The sequence below is a fragment of the Tenebrio molitor genome, chromosome 7 (assembly GCF_963966145.1).
Source record: "Tenebrio molitor chromosome 7, icTenMoli1.1, whole genome shotgun sequence".
In the NCBI taxonomy this organism is placed as follows: domain Eukaryota; kingdom Metazoa; phylum Arthropoda; class Insecta; order Coleoptera; family Tenebrionidae; genus Tenebrio; species Tenebrio molitor.
Genome location: NC_091052.1, coordinates 16,142,853 through 16,161,803, shown reverse-complemented (window position 1 = coordinate 16,161,803; position 18,951 = coordinate 16,142,853). Strand labels below are relative to the sequence as shown.

The 18,951-nt window shown below is 34.7% G+C and overlaps 1 protein-coding gene across 5 annotated transcripts; it reads right to left on the bottom strand.

Annotated features, from left to right (window-relative positions):
* Positions 1-18,882, bottom strand: LOC138136006 (protein draper-like). 5 transcript variants are annotated; one of them, XM_069055044.1, is made up of 16 exons: positions 18,684-18,882; positions 11,535-11,719; positions 11,185-11,480; positions 4,596-4,839; positions 4,284-4,542; positions 4,018-4,229; positions 3,724-3,965; positions 3,512-3,673; positions 3,221-3,385; positions 2,847-3,053; positions 2,640-2,795; positions 1,565-1,741; positions 1,183-1,512; positions 815-1,129; positions 738-762; positions 1-621 (listed from the first exon to the last, which is right to left on the bottom strand). In XM_069055044.1, exons 2-15 carry the CDS (start codon positions 11,618-11,620, stop codon positions 743-745), a joined length of 2,871 nt encoding a protein of 956 aa, XP_068911145.1. In that variant the 5' UTR covers positions 11,621-11,719; positions 18,684-18,882; the 3' UTR covers positions 1-621; positions 738-742. The 5 variants fall into 5 exon arrangements, with proteins under 5 accessions (XP_068911145.1, XP_068911143.1, XP_068911144.1 ...); XM_069055042.1 differs by lacking the exon at positions 738-762; XM_069055043.1 differs by lacking the exon at positions 738-762 and having other exon boundaries at positions 3,572-3,673.
* Positions 18,883-18,951: the final 69 nt, after the last annotated feature.

Here is an 18,951-nt window from a genome sequence, read left to right as displayed (position 1 = left end):
TAGAAGATAAAATTTATTTGATACTTATCACAGAAAGTATTACATAAATTAAACGGAAAATATATTTACACATCATTAAATGATAAGGTAGGATGATTCCGATTTACTATATAAAACAAGTTGGAAATTAAAATCTACATTATACGTATCTTCACCTTACTTAATATTTGATATGCTAAGAAAATTATTGCTCTGATACACATATTGCAAAATGAAATAAAACATAATAAACACTCACTTAAAATATTATTACTTATCGATTAGGGAATATCTCCTAATAAAAATTACACACATTATTCACAAAAGACAATCTTAACATTTATAGACAAAATAGTACGCATTTTTTTATGTAAAGGGACAATTGAGTTAATATTTGAAAAGTCATTGTATAATAATGGGAGATCTAACGTTAATGAGCATGTTAAAAGGTAAAAAAATATCAGACGCGCAGCACACAACATACAAATATCATTTTCAACAACATCATCAAATATCATCATTCAGTCTCCGATTTATCACTTTTGACCAGGTCTCTGGACCCAAACGGGCTAGCCATCCTCTGATAATGTGGTTTTAATGTAGTCACGGGCCTCGTATAATCTAAATGATCATATTCCAACTCTAAAAAATGTTTCCATAAGTACAATGCAACTTCAATTTCTGGTTAATTCGTTAAAACATGCATAAAAAATTTTGCAATAAAAGAAATCACGCGAAAGCGATTACATCCAACTTACGTGATTTATTTCCAATAGACAACACCTATGTTCAAATTATTTTTAACATTTCTCTCTGAATTAAAACGACTACTCACCTATATCTTTGACGTCTTTCTGTTTGATTTCGTCGTAAACGTGATCAATTTTATCAATACTGTGGTAAATGTTTGGATTCGTAGCATCAGCTTCTCTATTCTTCAGCGACTGCAACTCGTCTGAACTGTAACTACCTTTAAAATCGTCATCGTCAGTGGAACAACAGGCTACTCCCAAGCGAGCCCTTTCTAGATTCGTGTTCGTTGGCTTATGGAGATTGTTCCTTATTTGTTTCGAATTGTTCAAGAGATGCTCGTTGTCTCTTTTCACACCGCCTTGATACGAATACACCGGATTGTCAAAATGATTACGATCTGAAATTAACTTCATAAAATATCGAACACAATCGAATGAGTGGTGATCCAACCGGGTGAAAAAGCGTTGGGATCGGCGATGTATTGAACGTGAGCAATTTCAGTTTTGAGATTGGACACCCTCCTCCTGTAGTAAACGAAGATGCAACCTGCGGCGACGATGGCCACTATGGCGACGATAACGCCGGCGATTACGCTTCCATAATTGGAGTTGTCGTCGGACGAGGGCTGTCGAACCCTGCTTAAGACGATCGATTCGTCACAATCTATACCGGCGTAGCCGTGCCGGCAAATGCACCCTTGCGCTGGATGACACATGAAGTTGTCGTTTTTGCATTCGCATGGGGTCATGCAATGATCCCCGAAATACCCTTCGGGACAAACTAAAACGAAATATGCAACTTTGTCTTTGTCACGACTACCAATAGTAATTACTTTCTGTGCACTGAGTTCCGGTCCATCCGGGTTGACATTTGCAAACACCGTCGTTTCGTCTGCACTCTCCGTTATTTGAACATTTGCAGTGTTGGCTGCAGTTCATGCCGAATCGTCCCGGCTCGCACGGAATTGTGCAGTTCTTGCCGACCCATCCTGGCAGGCACTGACACTCGCCTGAAAATAATCGACCAAAACATTTTCAGCTAAAGTAAATTCAGGATGGATGGGGTATTTCAAGGTCAAATAATTTTATTTTTTGGCTATGTGATTGTCTTTAAATAGTGACATGCAGGGAACCAACATAATGCGAATTTAGCGTAATAAATTCAGGATGGATTGGGCATTTCAAGGTCAAATAATTTTATTTTTTGGCAACGTGATTATTAAAATTGTGACATCCAGGGAACCAACATAATGCTAATTTAGCAATCCTCAATTCAACGTGAACGCTGTATACAACGTACTTATAATCTTCGCTAAAATTAAAACCACCAACACTGCAATTTACCTGGAAAATACAATCGGCAACGTTGTATTAGTACACTCGACGTTTTTATTTCGTGAATCAGTTTAAAACAGCACATTTTGAGTTGTTATTCAGGATTACTTCTTCGTTTGCGACGCATTTTAAATAATCAGCGCTTGCATGTAACAACTTTGGCGACTTTTTGACACATTTTCAATTTACAGCTATAGTTAGCCATTCTAAGCACGTTAAAATAACCAGGATTTTATTTATTGCCAACTTAATTCAACAGGTGATGGTTTTATAATTTTGGCGAATATGCAGCTGAATTTAAATTTAAATTTAAAAAAAAAACGGGAAATGTCAAAAAAATTACGTTTTTTTCACTTTTGTCATGGTTTGAAAATGGCTTTTAAAAATAGGTTAAAATTATTGGACTGTATGTCAGTTTATAAATCAATAATTCAATGACATTTTAAAAAATTATTTGATAGGTACTGTCAAGTAGACAATTAATTGACAAATATTTAAAACCAAATTTACATTAGGAAAAATTTCATTTCCCGTTTTTTCTGAATTCAGCTGTAGATGAGCAGTGGAACTCACCAGTGACGTGATGGCAATCTCCACCATTCCTGCAAGAGCAATTGCTCTTGCAATTCTTGCCGTAAGTTCCGAGGGGACAAGGGTGTTCGCACGTGATGCCAATGTAACCGGCAGGACAAACATACTCCCCGGTGATATGATCGCAGGTTTTATTACCTAAACCGGAAATGATAATTCTGTTTTTCTTCCGGTATTGTAAATACAAACCCATTGCGAGCTGTGGGCAAGTTTGTTGACATCCAATACCATAATAGCCTTTGTCGCACGGCTGACTACAATCTTCGCCTTGCCAACCCCTGGCGCAGTAGCACTTTCCAGATTCTGGATCGCAAGAACTGTTGTTCTTGCAGTTGCAACTGTCTTCGCAAGTGGGTCCGAATTTACCAGATGGACATCGAGTTTCGCATCGCACACCTAAATTATATGTCATTATAGAAAAATGTTCGGTTCGTTAACTGACAATTTTAATGATTTACTGATAAAATGTTAATGTACAGGCAAGGTTATTATCTATGATTCATCAGATGAGAGTTCAGACTGGAAGTGAGTGAACGAGTGAATAATTATTTCATTAAAAATACCTTTCCAGTCGGGTCTACAAATGCATTTGCCACTGACTGGGTCACAGCCAATGTAATTTCCTTTTTCGCATTGGCATTTTTGTTCGCAGTTAAGACCAAAATTTCCCGATTCGCATTTATTTTCGCAAAACTGACCAGTGTATCCTGCTCCACAGGTACAAGTTCCTAGTAAAACACACACATGCAAAAAAAAGAAATAAAAACAAAAGATGTTAACGTTTGTTGTCAATTTCATTGAATCGAGAAATTGAAAGCAAACGTGAACTGGGTTAATCAATTAGTAAGGCTAACCATTTTGCGGATTACAAGACGCTCCATTTTTGCAAGCACACTGTTTAGTACATTGTATACCGTAGGAGTAGTTACTGCAGGGTCGATCGCACTGCTGTCCTTCCCATCCAGCGGTGCACTGACACTGACCCGTCTCGCTTGAACAAGTGGCTCCATTTTTACCTACAAAAATGTACAAATCCTCTCAGTCATCACAATAAAAGTCACCTTACAGTCGCATCTTTGTGAGCAATCCTCTCCGAACATGTTCACAAGACACGTTTCTCCACAGTCCTCTCCTGTAAAACCAGGAGGACATATACAGGTACCGTTTATCGGCGAGCATTGAGCGTTATTTTTGCAGTTGCACAAGCCGTGGCAACCCTTTCCGAAAGTCAACAAAGGACACAACCTTGAGCAGTCCTTGCTGTTCCAGCCTGGTTTGCAAACGCACTCGCCCGTCCACGGATGACACCTACACGTAACACAAATTCAAACTTGAAATCCCACATCAAAAACCGACTTACATCTCTGTGTTGTCGCGATTACATTCGCACGTTTTCTTGCACTGAGGTCCCCAGACACCATCCGGACAAGCTCTTTCGTCGCACAATTTTCCTCGCCACCCCAACGAGCACGTACAGTTTCCGTTGATATTCGAGCATTTGGCACCATTCTTGCAAGCGCAAGTCTCGGAACAATTCAAACCGTACTGACCCTCCGCACATATATCCAAACACTAAAACATCCGTAATTAGATGGATTAGATTAGATGGAGTGAAGCGACGGTAACCTTTTCCCCCATGAAACCCGGTTGACATTCACATTTTCCTGTTACGTGATGGCACGAGGCACCATTGTAACACCCACACGGTTGCGAGCACTTTTCGCCCCAGAACCCGAACGGACAGCGATTGGCGCATACCGGACCCGTCCAACCTGGCTCGCAGAAGCATTTTCCCGTTTCGGGATCGCAAGTGCCGCTGTTTTGACATCGGCACTCCGATTTGCATTCGCTGCCGTGTTTTCCCACGGGACACGGATCGTTACATCTGGAAGTGTTGCATTTGAAAAATGAGAACGGACAGCTGTGCGGTGAACTTACAGTGGTCCCGTCCAACCTGAACTGCAACGACATTCACCAGACACGTGGTCGCAATCACCGTGCACACACCTACATTGTTCGCCGCAGTCTTGGCCGTAGTTGCCTTTGTTGCATTTCTTTTCGCAGCGAGAACCGATCCAACCGCGTGAGCAACGGCAGGTTCCGTTATACGGATCGCAAGTGGAGTTGTTTTGACACTCGCAGCGATTTTGGCACTCTCGACCCCATAATCCCTTGGGGCAGGCTGCAACATTAAAATATCTGTAAAAACAAGTGCGAGTAAAATTGATTTTCTTCTTGTTATGTAAATGATTCCTAATCTGTCAGGAAGCCAACAGACGGTAATGGTATTTAACAAGTTCCGCAAACAGATTTTATTGAACATTTTTTTCTATTATTTTCTGTTTGTCGCTACATATTTTCGAGTACAAGACGTCTGTTTTCTTGAACGTAATAGGTTTCAATTTTGTGTCACATTTTCAATCAAGCATAACGACGTCTTCAACTAGTAAAGTAACTCCTCGATCAGCATGTTAAAATAACACGTAATTAATTTCCGAGAACTGGCAGGAAAATATTCCAAAAATTATAAACAAGCGTGACTATAAAATTTCTAGAAAAAATGTTTCGTTCAGGAAGCAGTGTTATGAAATAATTTTGTGGTAAGCTATAAAAAAGAAAATCGTCAAAGTTAAAAAAATGATTCTTTTAAACCAAGTATGTTCAATAATAGTTTGCTTTAAGATAAACTGTTTATAAAAATAGAAAAATAAAAATTCATTACCATTGTGTTTTTTACACTAACAATAAATGTTAAAAGAGATGAGCATTTTTCAAGGCATCAAAGCAGTAGTTAAAACAAATTGTTTCTTTTCTTTGGCTATTTTTATCAACTCTACTTAAATCGGAGCAGCCGATGTGCAAAATAAAGTAGGTAATTAAATGTTAATGTGCTAATTAAAATTATACAGTGGGCGCAAAAAATTTGGAGTAACGGAAATATCTTTTTTCCCTTTGGGCGCAATGACGTCATCGACACTTTTTGGCAAGCCCCACTTTTTCTCCATAAAATTTCCATAGAAAATAATTTCTTTAATACGAAAATGAATGATGAAAATCACGGCGACATTTCGATATGTGTTTCGTAATTTTTGCATCAACAAACTAAAACAATGCCCAACGTATGTACAGTTGCGGAATTAAAATTTCGGGCACTATTTTCTGTCACTTCTACAAAATCTCTGTAAAGCACCTTCTACTGTCATCATGACTGACATTCAAAAATTAAACTTTTCTGTGTTAGTCACCCAATCAATTTTGAATTTTGAGATTTCAGTTAGTTGCACTGAGTGTACGGTTGGCTTCAAAAAAAAACGGGAACTGTCAGAAAAAGTTCTGTCAGCTTTTATTAAATTTTTATAGTTTGAAACGGCCTTTTAGAATTTAGGTTAAAAAACTGCACTTATGTGTCAAAAATACTACTGTTAAACGGACACAAATTGACATAAATTGACAAATTAAATTTTCAATTCACATTAGATCAAATTTCATTTCCCGTTTTTTTTGAAGCCAACTGTAATTAAATCATCGCTCTGATATGTTGCCTACCCGTTATTATGCCACAAATGACAATTTTTGAATGCCAAAAAGACAAAAACATGACAAGAGTAAAAAATAAGGTTATTAACGTAAAGGTTGTTTTAGAGTTTATATCATGACATTGACAATACTGCCCGAAATTTTAATTCCCCAACTGTACAGTTAGGGACACGGAATTTCGGACATCATTTTTCTGTCACTTTAAAAAATTGCGATGTAAATCACTTTAGTGGCAACATGACATTCAAAAGACAAATTTTGAAATTTATTTTCTGTTCACGTCAATCTCATTTCAATCAAAATTCAAAATCGTCGCAAACGGTAAAATTGAGGTTAATAATGTAAAGCCTATTTTACATTTTTTGACGGTATATTGACAATGATGTCCGAAATTTCTGTCTCGAACTTTACACATTTTTGAAACTCTCTCTCCAAAATTAGTACTGAATAATTAAGGATTGGATAAGTTTAATGGGGTTATATCAAAAGTAAAGTTTACCTCGTTGGTTGCAAAAAAAAACGGGAACTGTTAGAATAAAATTAATTGACACATTTTTACAATTTTTTCGTAGTGTGAACCCTTCACATGTTTACAATTTTTTCATAGTGTGAGCCCTTCTCACGAGAGATAGGTTAGAATTATGGTCAAAATTAAATGACATTTTTGATAGTTATTGTCAAATAGACAATTAAGTGACAAATGGACAACATCAAATTTAGTGTCGCGAGCAATAAATTTTGGTCGTCAATGTCATTTCAAAATTTGGTTAGATTGTCACAAATTTAAAAAAATTCCCTGCCTGATTATGCGCATGTCAACAAAGTGTCAAAAAGAATGAGAAAAAAATGACAATTAATGTCATACAACATGATGATAGGTTTTATGATATTTACGACTGTTTTACAATGGAGCATTTTTGATTGCGTCAAAGAACGACCTTGACGACCAAAATTTATTGCTCACGACTATACTATGCCGGCCAAAAAATTTTGGCCGTCATTGTCTGTCAATTCGAAAAAAAAAATTGTAATCCGTATTTTATTGTCATCATGATTACCGTCTTGATTATGAACGTTATTTTTTGGGTGGTAAATTTCAAAACTCAAAATTATTTTGTCATTTCTACTACACAGAACGCTTACCTCAGGTTATCTATGTACGATTGCTCTAATTTTGTTCATTCATGTCGGATTTTTGGAATATCTGAGCTTCAAACAGTTTAAATTGATTGTCAAATAAGACAAGAATCGAAAGTGGGGTTACGATTTCTAAAGGTTTATTTACACTTTACTTGAATGTCAAGAAAGTGACGGTCAAAATTTTTTGGCCGCCATAGTACATTAGGAAAATTTTCTTTTCCCGTTTTTTTCGCCCCCAACTGAACCTTAAAAGTTCAGTTACAGTTGAGCAACTAGAAAAAAATTATCAGCGTAATATTCCGGACACGGAATCTTGGCCACAACTTGGACATTTAATTGACAAATAGGTATTGTAAAGTGAAAACTGGCCTTTAATGAATATAACCCAACTTTTGACTCGATGATGCCATTTTCCCTGCTTTTTTGATGTCACAAGAAAAACTTCGAAGTGATTTTTTATAATTGTCATTTATTAATGACACTAATGACTGGTTTACATATTTTTTTTTAGAAATATCTAAAGATTCCATGTCCGAAATAGTACAGTTGGTTGCAAAAAAAAACGGGAATTGAAAATTTTCATAATGTAAATTTGGTTTTGTCCATTTGTCAATTACATAATAATTGTCTACTTGACAATACCTATCAAATAATTTCTAAAAATGTCATTGCATTTTGACCATAGGTAAAAAATTGTAAAAATGTGTCAATTTTATTCTGACAGTTCCCGTTTTTTTGCAACCAACTGCACTGCCAAGAAAAAAAATGGCGATCAATTTGTACATTTACTTTAATTGTTTTATTTGTGGTAAGTAAATTTTTTAACTTTTATCGAACGAGAGTATTTAGAGAAACTCTAAAGGAACGAACATGTCTTGTGAAACGAGTGTAATATGAATATGCTATTTTTCTATTTCGCCTTCATTAAGGATGAACTGGAGTAACATTGAAAAATGGCGAAAATTGCTTAAAATTGGTACAATAGTCCTTTCATCCATTCTGAAGTACTGTTCCAAATTTAAAAAAAATTGATCCAGGAATTTTAAAGTTATTACCTTTTAAAGTTTCGGGATATTTTACACGTGTTCTTATGAGAAATCGAGCAATGGTCGCATAAAAATTGATAAAAAACATATTTCAAAAAGGCCAATTTTTCTTAAATTTTTCACACATAAAGTATCGATATCGTAGAATTTTCTAATGAATTTACAAAAAAAGTTGGTCGAGGATTTTCCATGTAATCGCTAATTATATGTGGAAAAACACGGTTTTTGAGGTTATGTATCTGTTTTAATTTCAATAAAACAAAATGCATATAATTGACGTCGGTATGCAACATTACACTCATATCGCACGTTTTACTACAGTTACGTTAAGAACTTTAACAGAAATCAATGAAAATTGAAATTCAGTGTGCTTTTGTTTACTTTCACGTAGTCTTAGTCAAAATATTGTAAAATCACATGTAAGTAATTATCTAAATATCAAGAAAATAAACACAAAATTTACTTGCAACTCATTACAATTCGTTTCCAAAAATTAAAAACTTTTTTTTCAAATATTGATTTCTTGTAATAAACGTTTCATAGCATTATGTATAAGAATTCCGCAACTTTTTGCTGAGATTGTTACTCCAGTTCATCCTTAATTTATTTTTTTGTTCGACACTGTCAGAATTTGAGAATTTTCTCCTATGTGAACGGATTTTGATAAATGTCACAACTTGTCAAAACGAAACGTCAAGCTAATTTTAAAGGTTTTAAGCGATTTGGAGCCTTTAAGGGGCTCGTTGAACAAAAAAACGTTGTATTCAACTCGTTCGTGTGTAAATTGGGCCTTTTTTGGCACTCGTGGGCCTTTAAAACTCTCGTTTCACTCGCGTTTCAAAATGGCCCACTCGTGCCAAAAAAGGCCCAATTTACACACAAACTCGTCAAATAAACTATGTACTATTTTTTAATTACAAAAATAAAATAATTATCTAGTGACTTTTATTTTAATTACATCGGGTTGGTATTGATGAAGCAATGTCATTTCATTGGAAATTAAATTTCAAATTGTCATTAGTAATACAACGAGAGGGTACGAAATTGCCGGAAATTTTCGATCTCATTCTACGAGTATTTGTTTCGACGACAATTTGTCTAAGAAACAAATACGAGTAAAATGAGGAGACAAATTTCCCGCAATTTCGTACCATCGAGTTGTATTCGGCATGACAATTCCACGAAGGAAAATTTCATTTTCAAATTTTACACAATTTTTTTAATTCATACGTATTCTTATGACTCTCAAAGCGTTAGTTAACGTAGTTGAAAACAACAAAAATTTTACTGTGGATCAAAAATGAGTTTTTCAAAATTCGAGGAAGGAGGAGAAAATTACAGCGATAATTTTAGGAAGGTGGAGATGATTACAGCGATAATTTTTCGATAATTTTAGGACCATGCTAAATTATCGGTGTAATTCGTTCCTAATTGGTCCAATGATTCAAAATACTACAAGCTGATTGGTTGAAATTTTCTGAGTGGAATTGTCTCCCAAATTTTGTTACAATAATAGTCTACCCTTTTAATATGTATAATCTGTTTGAAAATCAAAAATCCACCACCTGTTGAATTATGTTGGCAGAAAAAAAGAAATCTCTAGAATAAGTTTCATTTTTTTTGGGTTGATCCAACCTCCCGCCAAAATTTGACATTGAACTGTTGAGTTTATTTACCTAACACAAAGTAATTATTATGTGCAAAAAGGTGGTAGCTACCATATCATACCTTTTGAGTAAAATAATACAATGAGAATAAAAAACAGGATGAACTACGACCAAAACGACTGTCAACAGTTTTCTTTCATAACCCCACTTTTTTCTGACACATGCAGACACACTAAAAACAAAAGGTGGCGACGTTGTCGGTTGTATTTTCGACGTAGAATGGATTTTTGATTTTGAAACAGATTATACATAGTTTATTTTGATCCGAAACATGGATCGATCAATACCAATCCCATATTCACAAGAGACGATGATAGAAAATTGCTCTTTATGACACTGAGATAGAAAAATGTGTATTTTTAACGTCCTTAAATTAGAATTACTTTGGTGAAATTGAAATATCGAAATTCATTTTCTTATTAAGGCAATTATTTTGTGTTGAACACTGCCACCACTTTTAAAAACCGTATCTCAGGAACCATGAGTTCAGAATTTAATCATCTATCCAAATCTGCAAAGAGTAGGAATTGCCATTTAAAAATATGGTACTGACGTCACATGCGAAAATGGAAAAGAACGAGAAGTATCGGATAATAAGTTCGCGTCTTTTTAGAAAAACTCAAGGAAAAAAAATATTTCCGTTATGCCAAACTTATGGAGCGCACTGTGTTGAACCCATTACTTTTCTTGGAGAGCCCGAAGGTTAAAAATGCAATACACCATGTTTATGTTTATTTCAGATACGAATCTGTTTACAGATGCCATCCTGAAGACGGAAAATAACTGGAAGCGCCTAAGCAAACTCCCATTTCTTTATGTCGATTGGTCCAAAATTAATCTAAATAAAAAATTAATGTTTGCTTGGGTGTGGAAAGCAAGTTGCAAAACTGCACAGCTCGTCACTTTCAAGAGATAACGGCAAAGTTTGCTATTCTCACATGATAAAACATTTAAAAGTGCACCGCGTAATATCAACATACGCAAAAAGAGGCGTCTGTGATTACTGATTACTGAACAGTAAATAAGTTCCTGTGAAAAATTGAAAGTAATTGAATTAAATGAGGACGATGAACGCTGCCGCAAACAATTAATTGTTCAGTGACCACTAATCTTATCACTTGGCAAAAACAAACTTACAAATATCACAGTATGGTCCCCCGTAGCCGGTTTCGCAAAGACACTGGTCTGGTGCTACGCACGTTCCATGTACGCAATCTTTGGAGCATACAGGTATGCAACGATCCTCCGAATTGCTCCTTGTGTAACCCTTGCAACATTCGTCGACAGGTCTGAACTTGACTAAGTTTTGAGTTTTGTACACGGTTTTGAACTTGATTTTGTACTTTGAACATCTAGGCGGAAAATTCAAACACCACACGTACTCCCTTACTTGATACGGTTGTTGTTCCGATACTCGTACAGTCGTCGTATACCTTAAAAATACGTTCAACATCCCTAAAAATTACCGGTGTTTGTGTAAAACTTACGATTCCTGTGTCGTACATACATTGGGACCTTCTAAAAGAGCTAACGTGCTAGTGAAAAATAAAAATAACAGCAAAAATTGTAACATCTTTAACAAGTTTGTGTGTAGTTAGAGTCATTTAGCTCAGTAGAAAATCTATAAAACTATTCCCATCCTGTTTGTACATGATAAGGAAGACGAGTCCATCTGAAACAAAAGATAAGTGATGTCAATACGACAGAACTTTTTAAACTCGAGGTCAAGACATTGGTCTGCCAGAACATTATGTATTAACGGATATGAGTGGAACTTTAATTATTTAATTTCAGCCTATGCTGTTAGTTTTTAATTATATCATTAATTTATGGTCTATTTCTTAAATTATCTGATGTACATGTTATGAAGCAATTCGTTTGAGTTTACAATGCATGCGCTGTAAACTGTAACTGTGCGTTTTCTCATGTATTCATTCATAAAATTTCACGAAATTTTAAAAACAATGCCGGTTATTATAGGAAGATAAGGTAGGTCGAGATTTCACTTCAAATGTCAAAAAATTACAAAGTATTCTGCTGTTGGATGAATATATTGATTTACATCATTCTTATCAGTAATTTTGTTTTCTTATTATTATAAATCAACGACAAACTGGAAAAAACACACAGATAACTTGTCGCTACGAAAATGTTATGCCATTTTATCACGGTTCTCACTTCCTTGAACTTTTTAAATGGCATTTTTGCATGAAAAGACGAATGAATGGCAATTATCTAACTTTATATTTACTAACTAGGCTAAATTGTTGCCAATTATTATGAACAAAAAAATGGTAAATCAATACAAACAACTAATTTGCACTACAACGTGTGGTTTTACGGCTTTTATACCGGGTGATTTTAAATGAATGTGACTTTTTTTCATAGGTTGGTAATATCATAGTTGGTTATTCTGCTTTTTAATGTGATAGTTGACATAAACATAGGCGTCCTCGCCTATTTGATACAATTTACTGATACATAAAATGTCAAAATGACGTACGTACGCCAATGTGTTGATCAAGGTATCAAGTTTGCCAAAATAATTTATGAAGAATGTTCCCAACTTAAGAAAAAAAGGCACAATCATTTAAAATCACCCGGTACTATGTTTGGCTCTACGTAAATTGTTACGCAATTAAAAATTACTCTTTGACTCTCATTATCATAAAATATCGTTGCATTTTACTGATTTAATTAATTAATCAATGCTTCGATTCACTTGGACTGATAAAGCAACTTTCCAGAAATGAATTGCATATTTTCCCAGATCTTGGTGAAGATTCGATAAAATGTTTTTAAAACATTAATAATTAAAAACTGTTTACTTCAAATGAAGAAAACTGAGAAACACAGGTTGGTACAACTTCCGGTCGACTAGTAAGGAAAATAACTGCGTAGCACCACCATACACTAGAATAAGCAAAAAAAATTGTACAAACATATTTCATTTCCGCAAAACGCCGAAACAAACTTTTCGAAACTTGTTCGCTTTGTTTGGACGTACGAATAACATTCCGTATCTGACCGTTATTATTTTAGTTTCGCATTGAATCATGTAAATTCACTTCGTGACTGTCATTCCGTAGATGGTGGCTTTGTTCGAGATGTTAAAAACAGACACGCAGCAAGTTAGCACTCTGTTTCAGTTCATTGAATCACACGGCATTAATTGACAATGAATAAACAACGTTCGAACTGAAATCAAAGTTTTTATAACATAATCACACCGTAACAACCTGTAACTTTTGAAATGCAAGTGCTCAAGGAAACCTTGAACGCTGTACAGTTAAAATTTCCTATTTACAACACTGGCGGAACAACGCTCGAAAAAAGAGAAAGAAAAAAGAATTTCTGCAATTCAGATATTGTAAAAATAGATTTAATTTGGACGAGACACAACACCATTATGCTAAAGCATGACCTTACGAAATGAAAAACTTTAAATTTCGAATTATGCATAACTCTTCACGGTTACGATAATTACAATTTAAATACGTAATTTAGTGGAAAATGTGCGAAATGACAACGTTTTAAACTATACTAGGAAATTAAGTTGCGTTGAAAATTTCCCGGATTTGCGTAATTGTAGCAATTATTACTTCCGGGGTGTTACACTTGTCAAATTCTTATTTATTTGGATTATCGAACCACCAGACGACATTGTGGTAAGTAAAACTGCACCTCTCTCGTTAGAAGAGGTCGTATCTTTGCGTCATTATGACGCGTAATAGTCATTTTTCACAGTAGGTCATTTTCTAATTGAGTCATAGATATTCAAGGATATATAATTAACTGAACCAACAACTTTAAGCAGTAAACACGGATCATCTAAAGCAATCATTTATATTTTTATATACTTTACTTATTTCTCTTGTACTGCATCCACAAAACAACGAATAAACTGAAGAAGAAATGGGAATCCCCGAGAATTGAGGCTGAAGATTCGTACAGAACGCACTTGTTATCGTTATCCTCTTTATAAAAACACATTGTGAATCACAAGTGATGAATCGAAACTTGAAACGTGAACCGTGTTGACTCAACATTTTAATGTATTTTGCAAACGGTATCACATGCATGAGAAAAAAAATAATTGCATCCCGTGACCATGAACACAAAAAAATCGCATTTACTTTGAATGTTGGACTTTCTTCCGCAACACAATCCACTGGTAGGTACGTGCCTACATGTTACATACAAACAGGTGTGTATGTATAAATTACATACAATTAAATTTACAAAACACACTTGGCAAGTCATGTGTGTTTATGGCGGTCACTGATTTGATGATTGTTTACAACGGCATTAAATCATTTTGATTGCGATTCGAAAATGGTCAACGTCCAAAAGTTAATGATTCTAATGACTTCAGACAATGACAAGACCGTGATTCTCGGTACGTTTATACCACAATGAGAGGAAAAAACTAATTTTATTGTGCATACAGCACAGTAGCTCCAAGACGTACACGGAATTTTACAAACGTAGAAACAATTAACCTTAGAACGTTGGAACGGTTAGGTTTAATTAGATTCATCGTCAGTTTCACACAAATATTTATATTATAAAAATGTCGTTTCCAGTTTAGAAAAACCCACTTGTGCAATAGTTGTTTTTGAGGACAACAAGATAACAAACTAAATTGTAACACAATCCATTCTGGCAATTGTCACGTATAGATTACAATCCAAATATTTTCAAAATGTTCTCTGTGTAAGTACATATCTTCAAAGCAAGTGTAAGTAAGCAAAAAGGAAACGTTATACATATGTATTATTATTTGTGTTACGGGTTATATTATCTGTTTCCACTTAAGCAATACGAATGACATTAGACTAATTACATTATTAATAATAATGAATGATTACTTTTCTAATGGGTACCATTCAAAAAAAGTGATTGATCTGTTAGATACAAAAATAAGACAATAATAAAACCAATTATTGGTCAACTTGTTGGCTAAAATAGTATATTATATACCAAGGTGGAGAAGTTCATGATTATAGCCAGAGCGCCAAGATTAGAGCCCGAGGCGCGCCGAGGGTTGTAAGGCGCGAAGGCTATAAGGGACTTCTCCACCGTGGTTTATATACTATTTTTTCCACTACTAGATACGTTAAAACCCTTTCTGGTAATAATTATTAATCAAATTATTTTCTCGGATGCGACGGGTCCCAGTTGTCATTTCTTGACAGTTGGTATGAAAATCGTCTACGTTAACCAATGAAATAGACGACAATCTTTCGTTGCTAGGTGACGGTTATTCCATTATTCACCACTGGTTAATAATGAAAAATTATTTACCTGTCACTGGGCAACGTAGAAAAACGAAACTTCGCAACGTTCTATGACAACCGATAACACTAGACTCTATTACTAGTAGTGAAAAAAATATATTTTGGCACGAAGGTAATTATGTTGCAAACCTTTAATCGAAAACATCAAGTTTCTTTTTTATCTGTCCCGGATGAAAGACTTTGTAGGAAACGTTTTACTGAGAGCGCAGTTCTGACAAATTTTCCTTCTGTAACAAGCCTGTTCCGGTTGAATGAAGTTTAATAAGCAGATAGTGGTTATTGAATTAAATGATAAATTAAATTTTCTGACAAGATTGCCTAATGATATAAAAATTCTGTATTTACCAAAAAGTTGTTGACGTATAGGTATGTAATAAATGTTTAGAATTTGTACAAAAAAATATGTGCAACAATCAACAGGTTCACAATTTGTTTATTCTAAAAAAAATTACGTAATAACACCCTGAAACAATATGGAACAAATACAAACATGAATCCGATTGACTTACAAAGTAGCTTTACGGGAATGTACTTAACTTACAAAGTGACTGTACTTTTACAGACAATGAAAAATTGGAATTAATAATTGATAACTCGACAGGAACTGACGTTAAATGTGATTTTTCCTGTAGTCGGTTGCGAAGTATCATCGCGGTTGATAACAAACCATAAATTCAGGGAAACTGACGCTAAATACGTCATTACTCAAGAACTATTAGACAATGTAGCAATTAAGGTGGAAACATGTTTTTACACAGGAATTGATAACTCGAAAAATTACTTAATAATATGTACATAGTATAACCACCCACTGTAGTACCCGCATAATGCAGGAGAATAGAAAGTAGTTCTGTAGGATTAATCTAGAAATCTGCTTTTAACAACCACATAATAGGTTAATATCAACGGATAACAAAATAGGAGAAAAAATAGAAATCTTCAATTAATATTTCACATTCTTAGTCATTTTACTCCTTCCGTTCCCGTTTTCAACGAATTATTGTCGAAATAGTGAGTGAAGATGGATCTGGTTATTGTTAAGTCATTTTCAGTGAAAGTTTCAGCTTGTATAATTTAAATATCGACACTACTTAATACATTTGATGCCACGTTTCTTTCAGTCAAAGTGGCAGAGTTGTGCCACTTTCTTCGAAGTTTACTTCCCGTCTGTTACGACAGTAGGTTTGATAAGGGTAATGATAAAAAAGTATCATGTAGGTGCGGAGACATTTCCTTCCAGAAATGGTGGCGTGCGTTTACAGATTTATTCTTCTATTTAGTTTGACTAGGATGTAAAATAAACCAGTTTTTCGATTAACCTTCTGTAAGAATCCTTGCATCAATAAATAATTATTAAAGCTTTAAATCGTGAGCCCTGAATCAAACAAAAGATAATGTGTAAGTAAATTCAATCGACCTCATACGGTGGGAAAAAATTGCAATTACTTGGGTATTGTTCTTCAGATATTAAAAATAAACATGATGGCAATCACAAAAATGGTGGTATGTAAACAATAAATTTCCTGATATTTTCAATTGCAACACGTCAGCTTGTGCCGTCGACCATGTTTGTCAACAAATTGAAACCAGTCAGTTCAAACGGTTGCATTAGTTCACATTATCAGTCATCCAACCATTGAACCCCTAAAGTTAGAAATTATCTTGAAACACTTCACATCCGAATTATGTTATTAAACTGTAAACTGTGATCTAGCTGCAAATGTTGAGCACATGTTTGCCATTCAGTTTTATAAATATATCTAATCCACACATGGTAATTTTCAATTATAGACCCATCTTAACCGCAAAGATGTCGCTAATTCTGTTAATAATCCTGGCACGAAAAGTCTGAACTGTGACCTCGGAAATGGTGACAATCACCCGCAATTAATAAAACCGCACATTCATCTAATTAAAAACATTAACATTACTGGATTTATTCCAGGAAGGTAATTAACAAAGGAAAAGTTTGCTGCTCTTGTTATGGTTTTTATCAGCTCAGCAAATTTATCTACTACTGAATGAGTCACCATAACAGTGACTGTCTCGCATTAAATGATAGCTCGCTTCCACATCCTTTCACAAAATGCTCCTCTGCTGGATTCGTTTTCAATCCAATCTTTTGTTTTCAAAGAAAATAAATGTATTTGTCTTGAACTACTATCTTGATAAGGTAAATTCAAGACAGAGAAGCGTCTCTATTTGTATCTAATCGATGTTTATTCTTTATCACTTGTTGATAACAACAAACCCCGGAAACTGTCTGTGTGTATTCTTGTATTTGTAAACACAACAGGTGGACATACCTAATAAATGAGGATGTCTATCATTATGTCCACATTTTTAAAAACATTTATTATATTTAACGTCTATGTGCATACATACACATTACTGCAATGCAGATAAGAAGACTTACAAATTTATGGTATGAGTATCGTAACAAAAATAAAGGAAGAAATGATATTTGTAATAAATTTACATACTTATAAATAAATTAAAGCTCATTTTTCAATCTTCTCAACAGTAATTTAATCATGAAAAGTACACGTAAATTAGACATTACATTTCATTTAGACATTAAAACACAAAACCAATCTATTTTGCAATTTTATCAAATATTGCATCGAACAGTGCCATCATAAACTGACACAATTAATTGAACTAATTACAAAATTTCATTTTGCAAACGAGCAAGGTAGATTGTCTATCCGCCCACATACGTTTTTACGGCTCATTTCTCAATATAAATAAATGGTGAGAATCGATTGCAATATTCATGATAAAACGCGGACGACGCCACCAAAATTATTGTAAATTAAATCGTTGAGCAGATGTCTCGTTGCTAAGACGTTATAATTTAACCCAATTAACACGGCTTTAAACTGCAGCGTCCGGTTCGGGAGTAAATAACAAACCATATGGGAGTTTAAGGACGTTGCATCTACTCAGGTGCATCTTGTATACCTGTTCCGCAACTTCACAAAAGAATGTGACCTGACCTCCATTCGGGTTTACAACTTACGACTAAGCCCGAAAGGGCACTAGCCCCAGACGAAAATAAAAACAAAGAAAAAAACGTTTCAAGGCAGCGTGACACGACAGTAGCAATTAAAGTTAAAAACAATGATTGGTGGATGTAGTGTTTGGTGTTGGTACCGCGACTTACACGGTTTATTAGTGGGTCGATCATCAATAAGCCCCAACAATATTGCGCTAAATACTGACGAGACACTTTCCAAAACACTAACTGTAATACGCCCTACTTATAACTAAATAAATAAAGCATTTTTGATGTGTTTTACTCGTTTAATTAGCGTCAACAATTACTGGACTTACCACGAAGTTGTGAAAAAATGAAGTTTCCAAAAATTCATTTGTTCGTAATAATCTATGCCTACTTGATATTTAAAAGATGTCGTTAATATTGTGTTAATTATTTTAACGAACACATAAATGTTATTACGAAACGTAAATAACTAAAACACAAACTCACTTAACATAAACATAAACGAACTGAGAGCGACTGAGCGAAGAAAATACAGCGAAAAAATTACCTGCCGTAAAAATAATTGAAGCATGCGCTAAGCTTTTGCAGTGTTGCCAA

Coding starts and splice junctions, on each gene's coding strand:
- LOC138136006 (XM_069055042.1), bottom strand. CDS start 11,620: ATGTTACAATTTTTGCTGTTATTTTTATTTTTCACTAGCACGTTAGCT. Junction 2,796..2,846: donor TTGCCCACAGCTCGCAATGG/GTTTGTATTTAC, acceptor TTTCCGGTTTAG/GTAATAAAACCTGCGATCAT. Junction 1,513..1,564: donor CGGAACTCAGTGCACAGAAA/GTAATTACTATT, acceptor ATTTCGTTTTAG/TTTGTCCCGAAGGGTATTTC.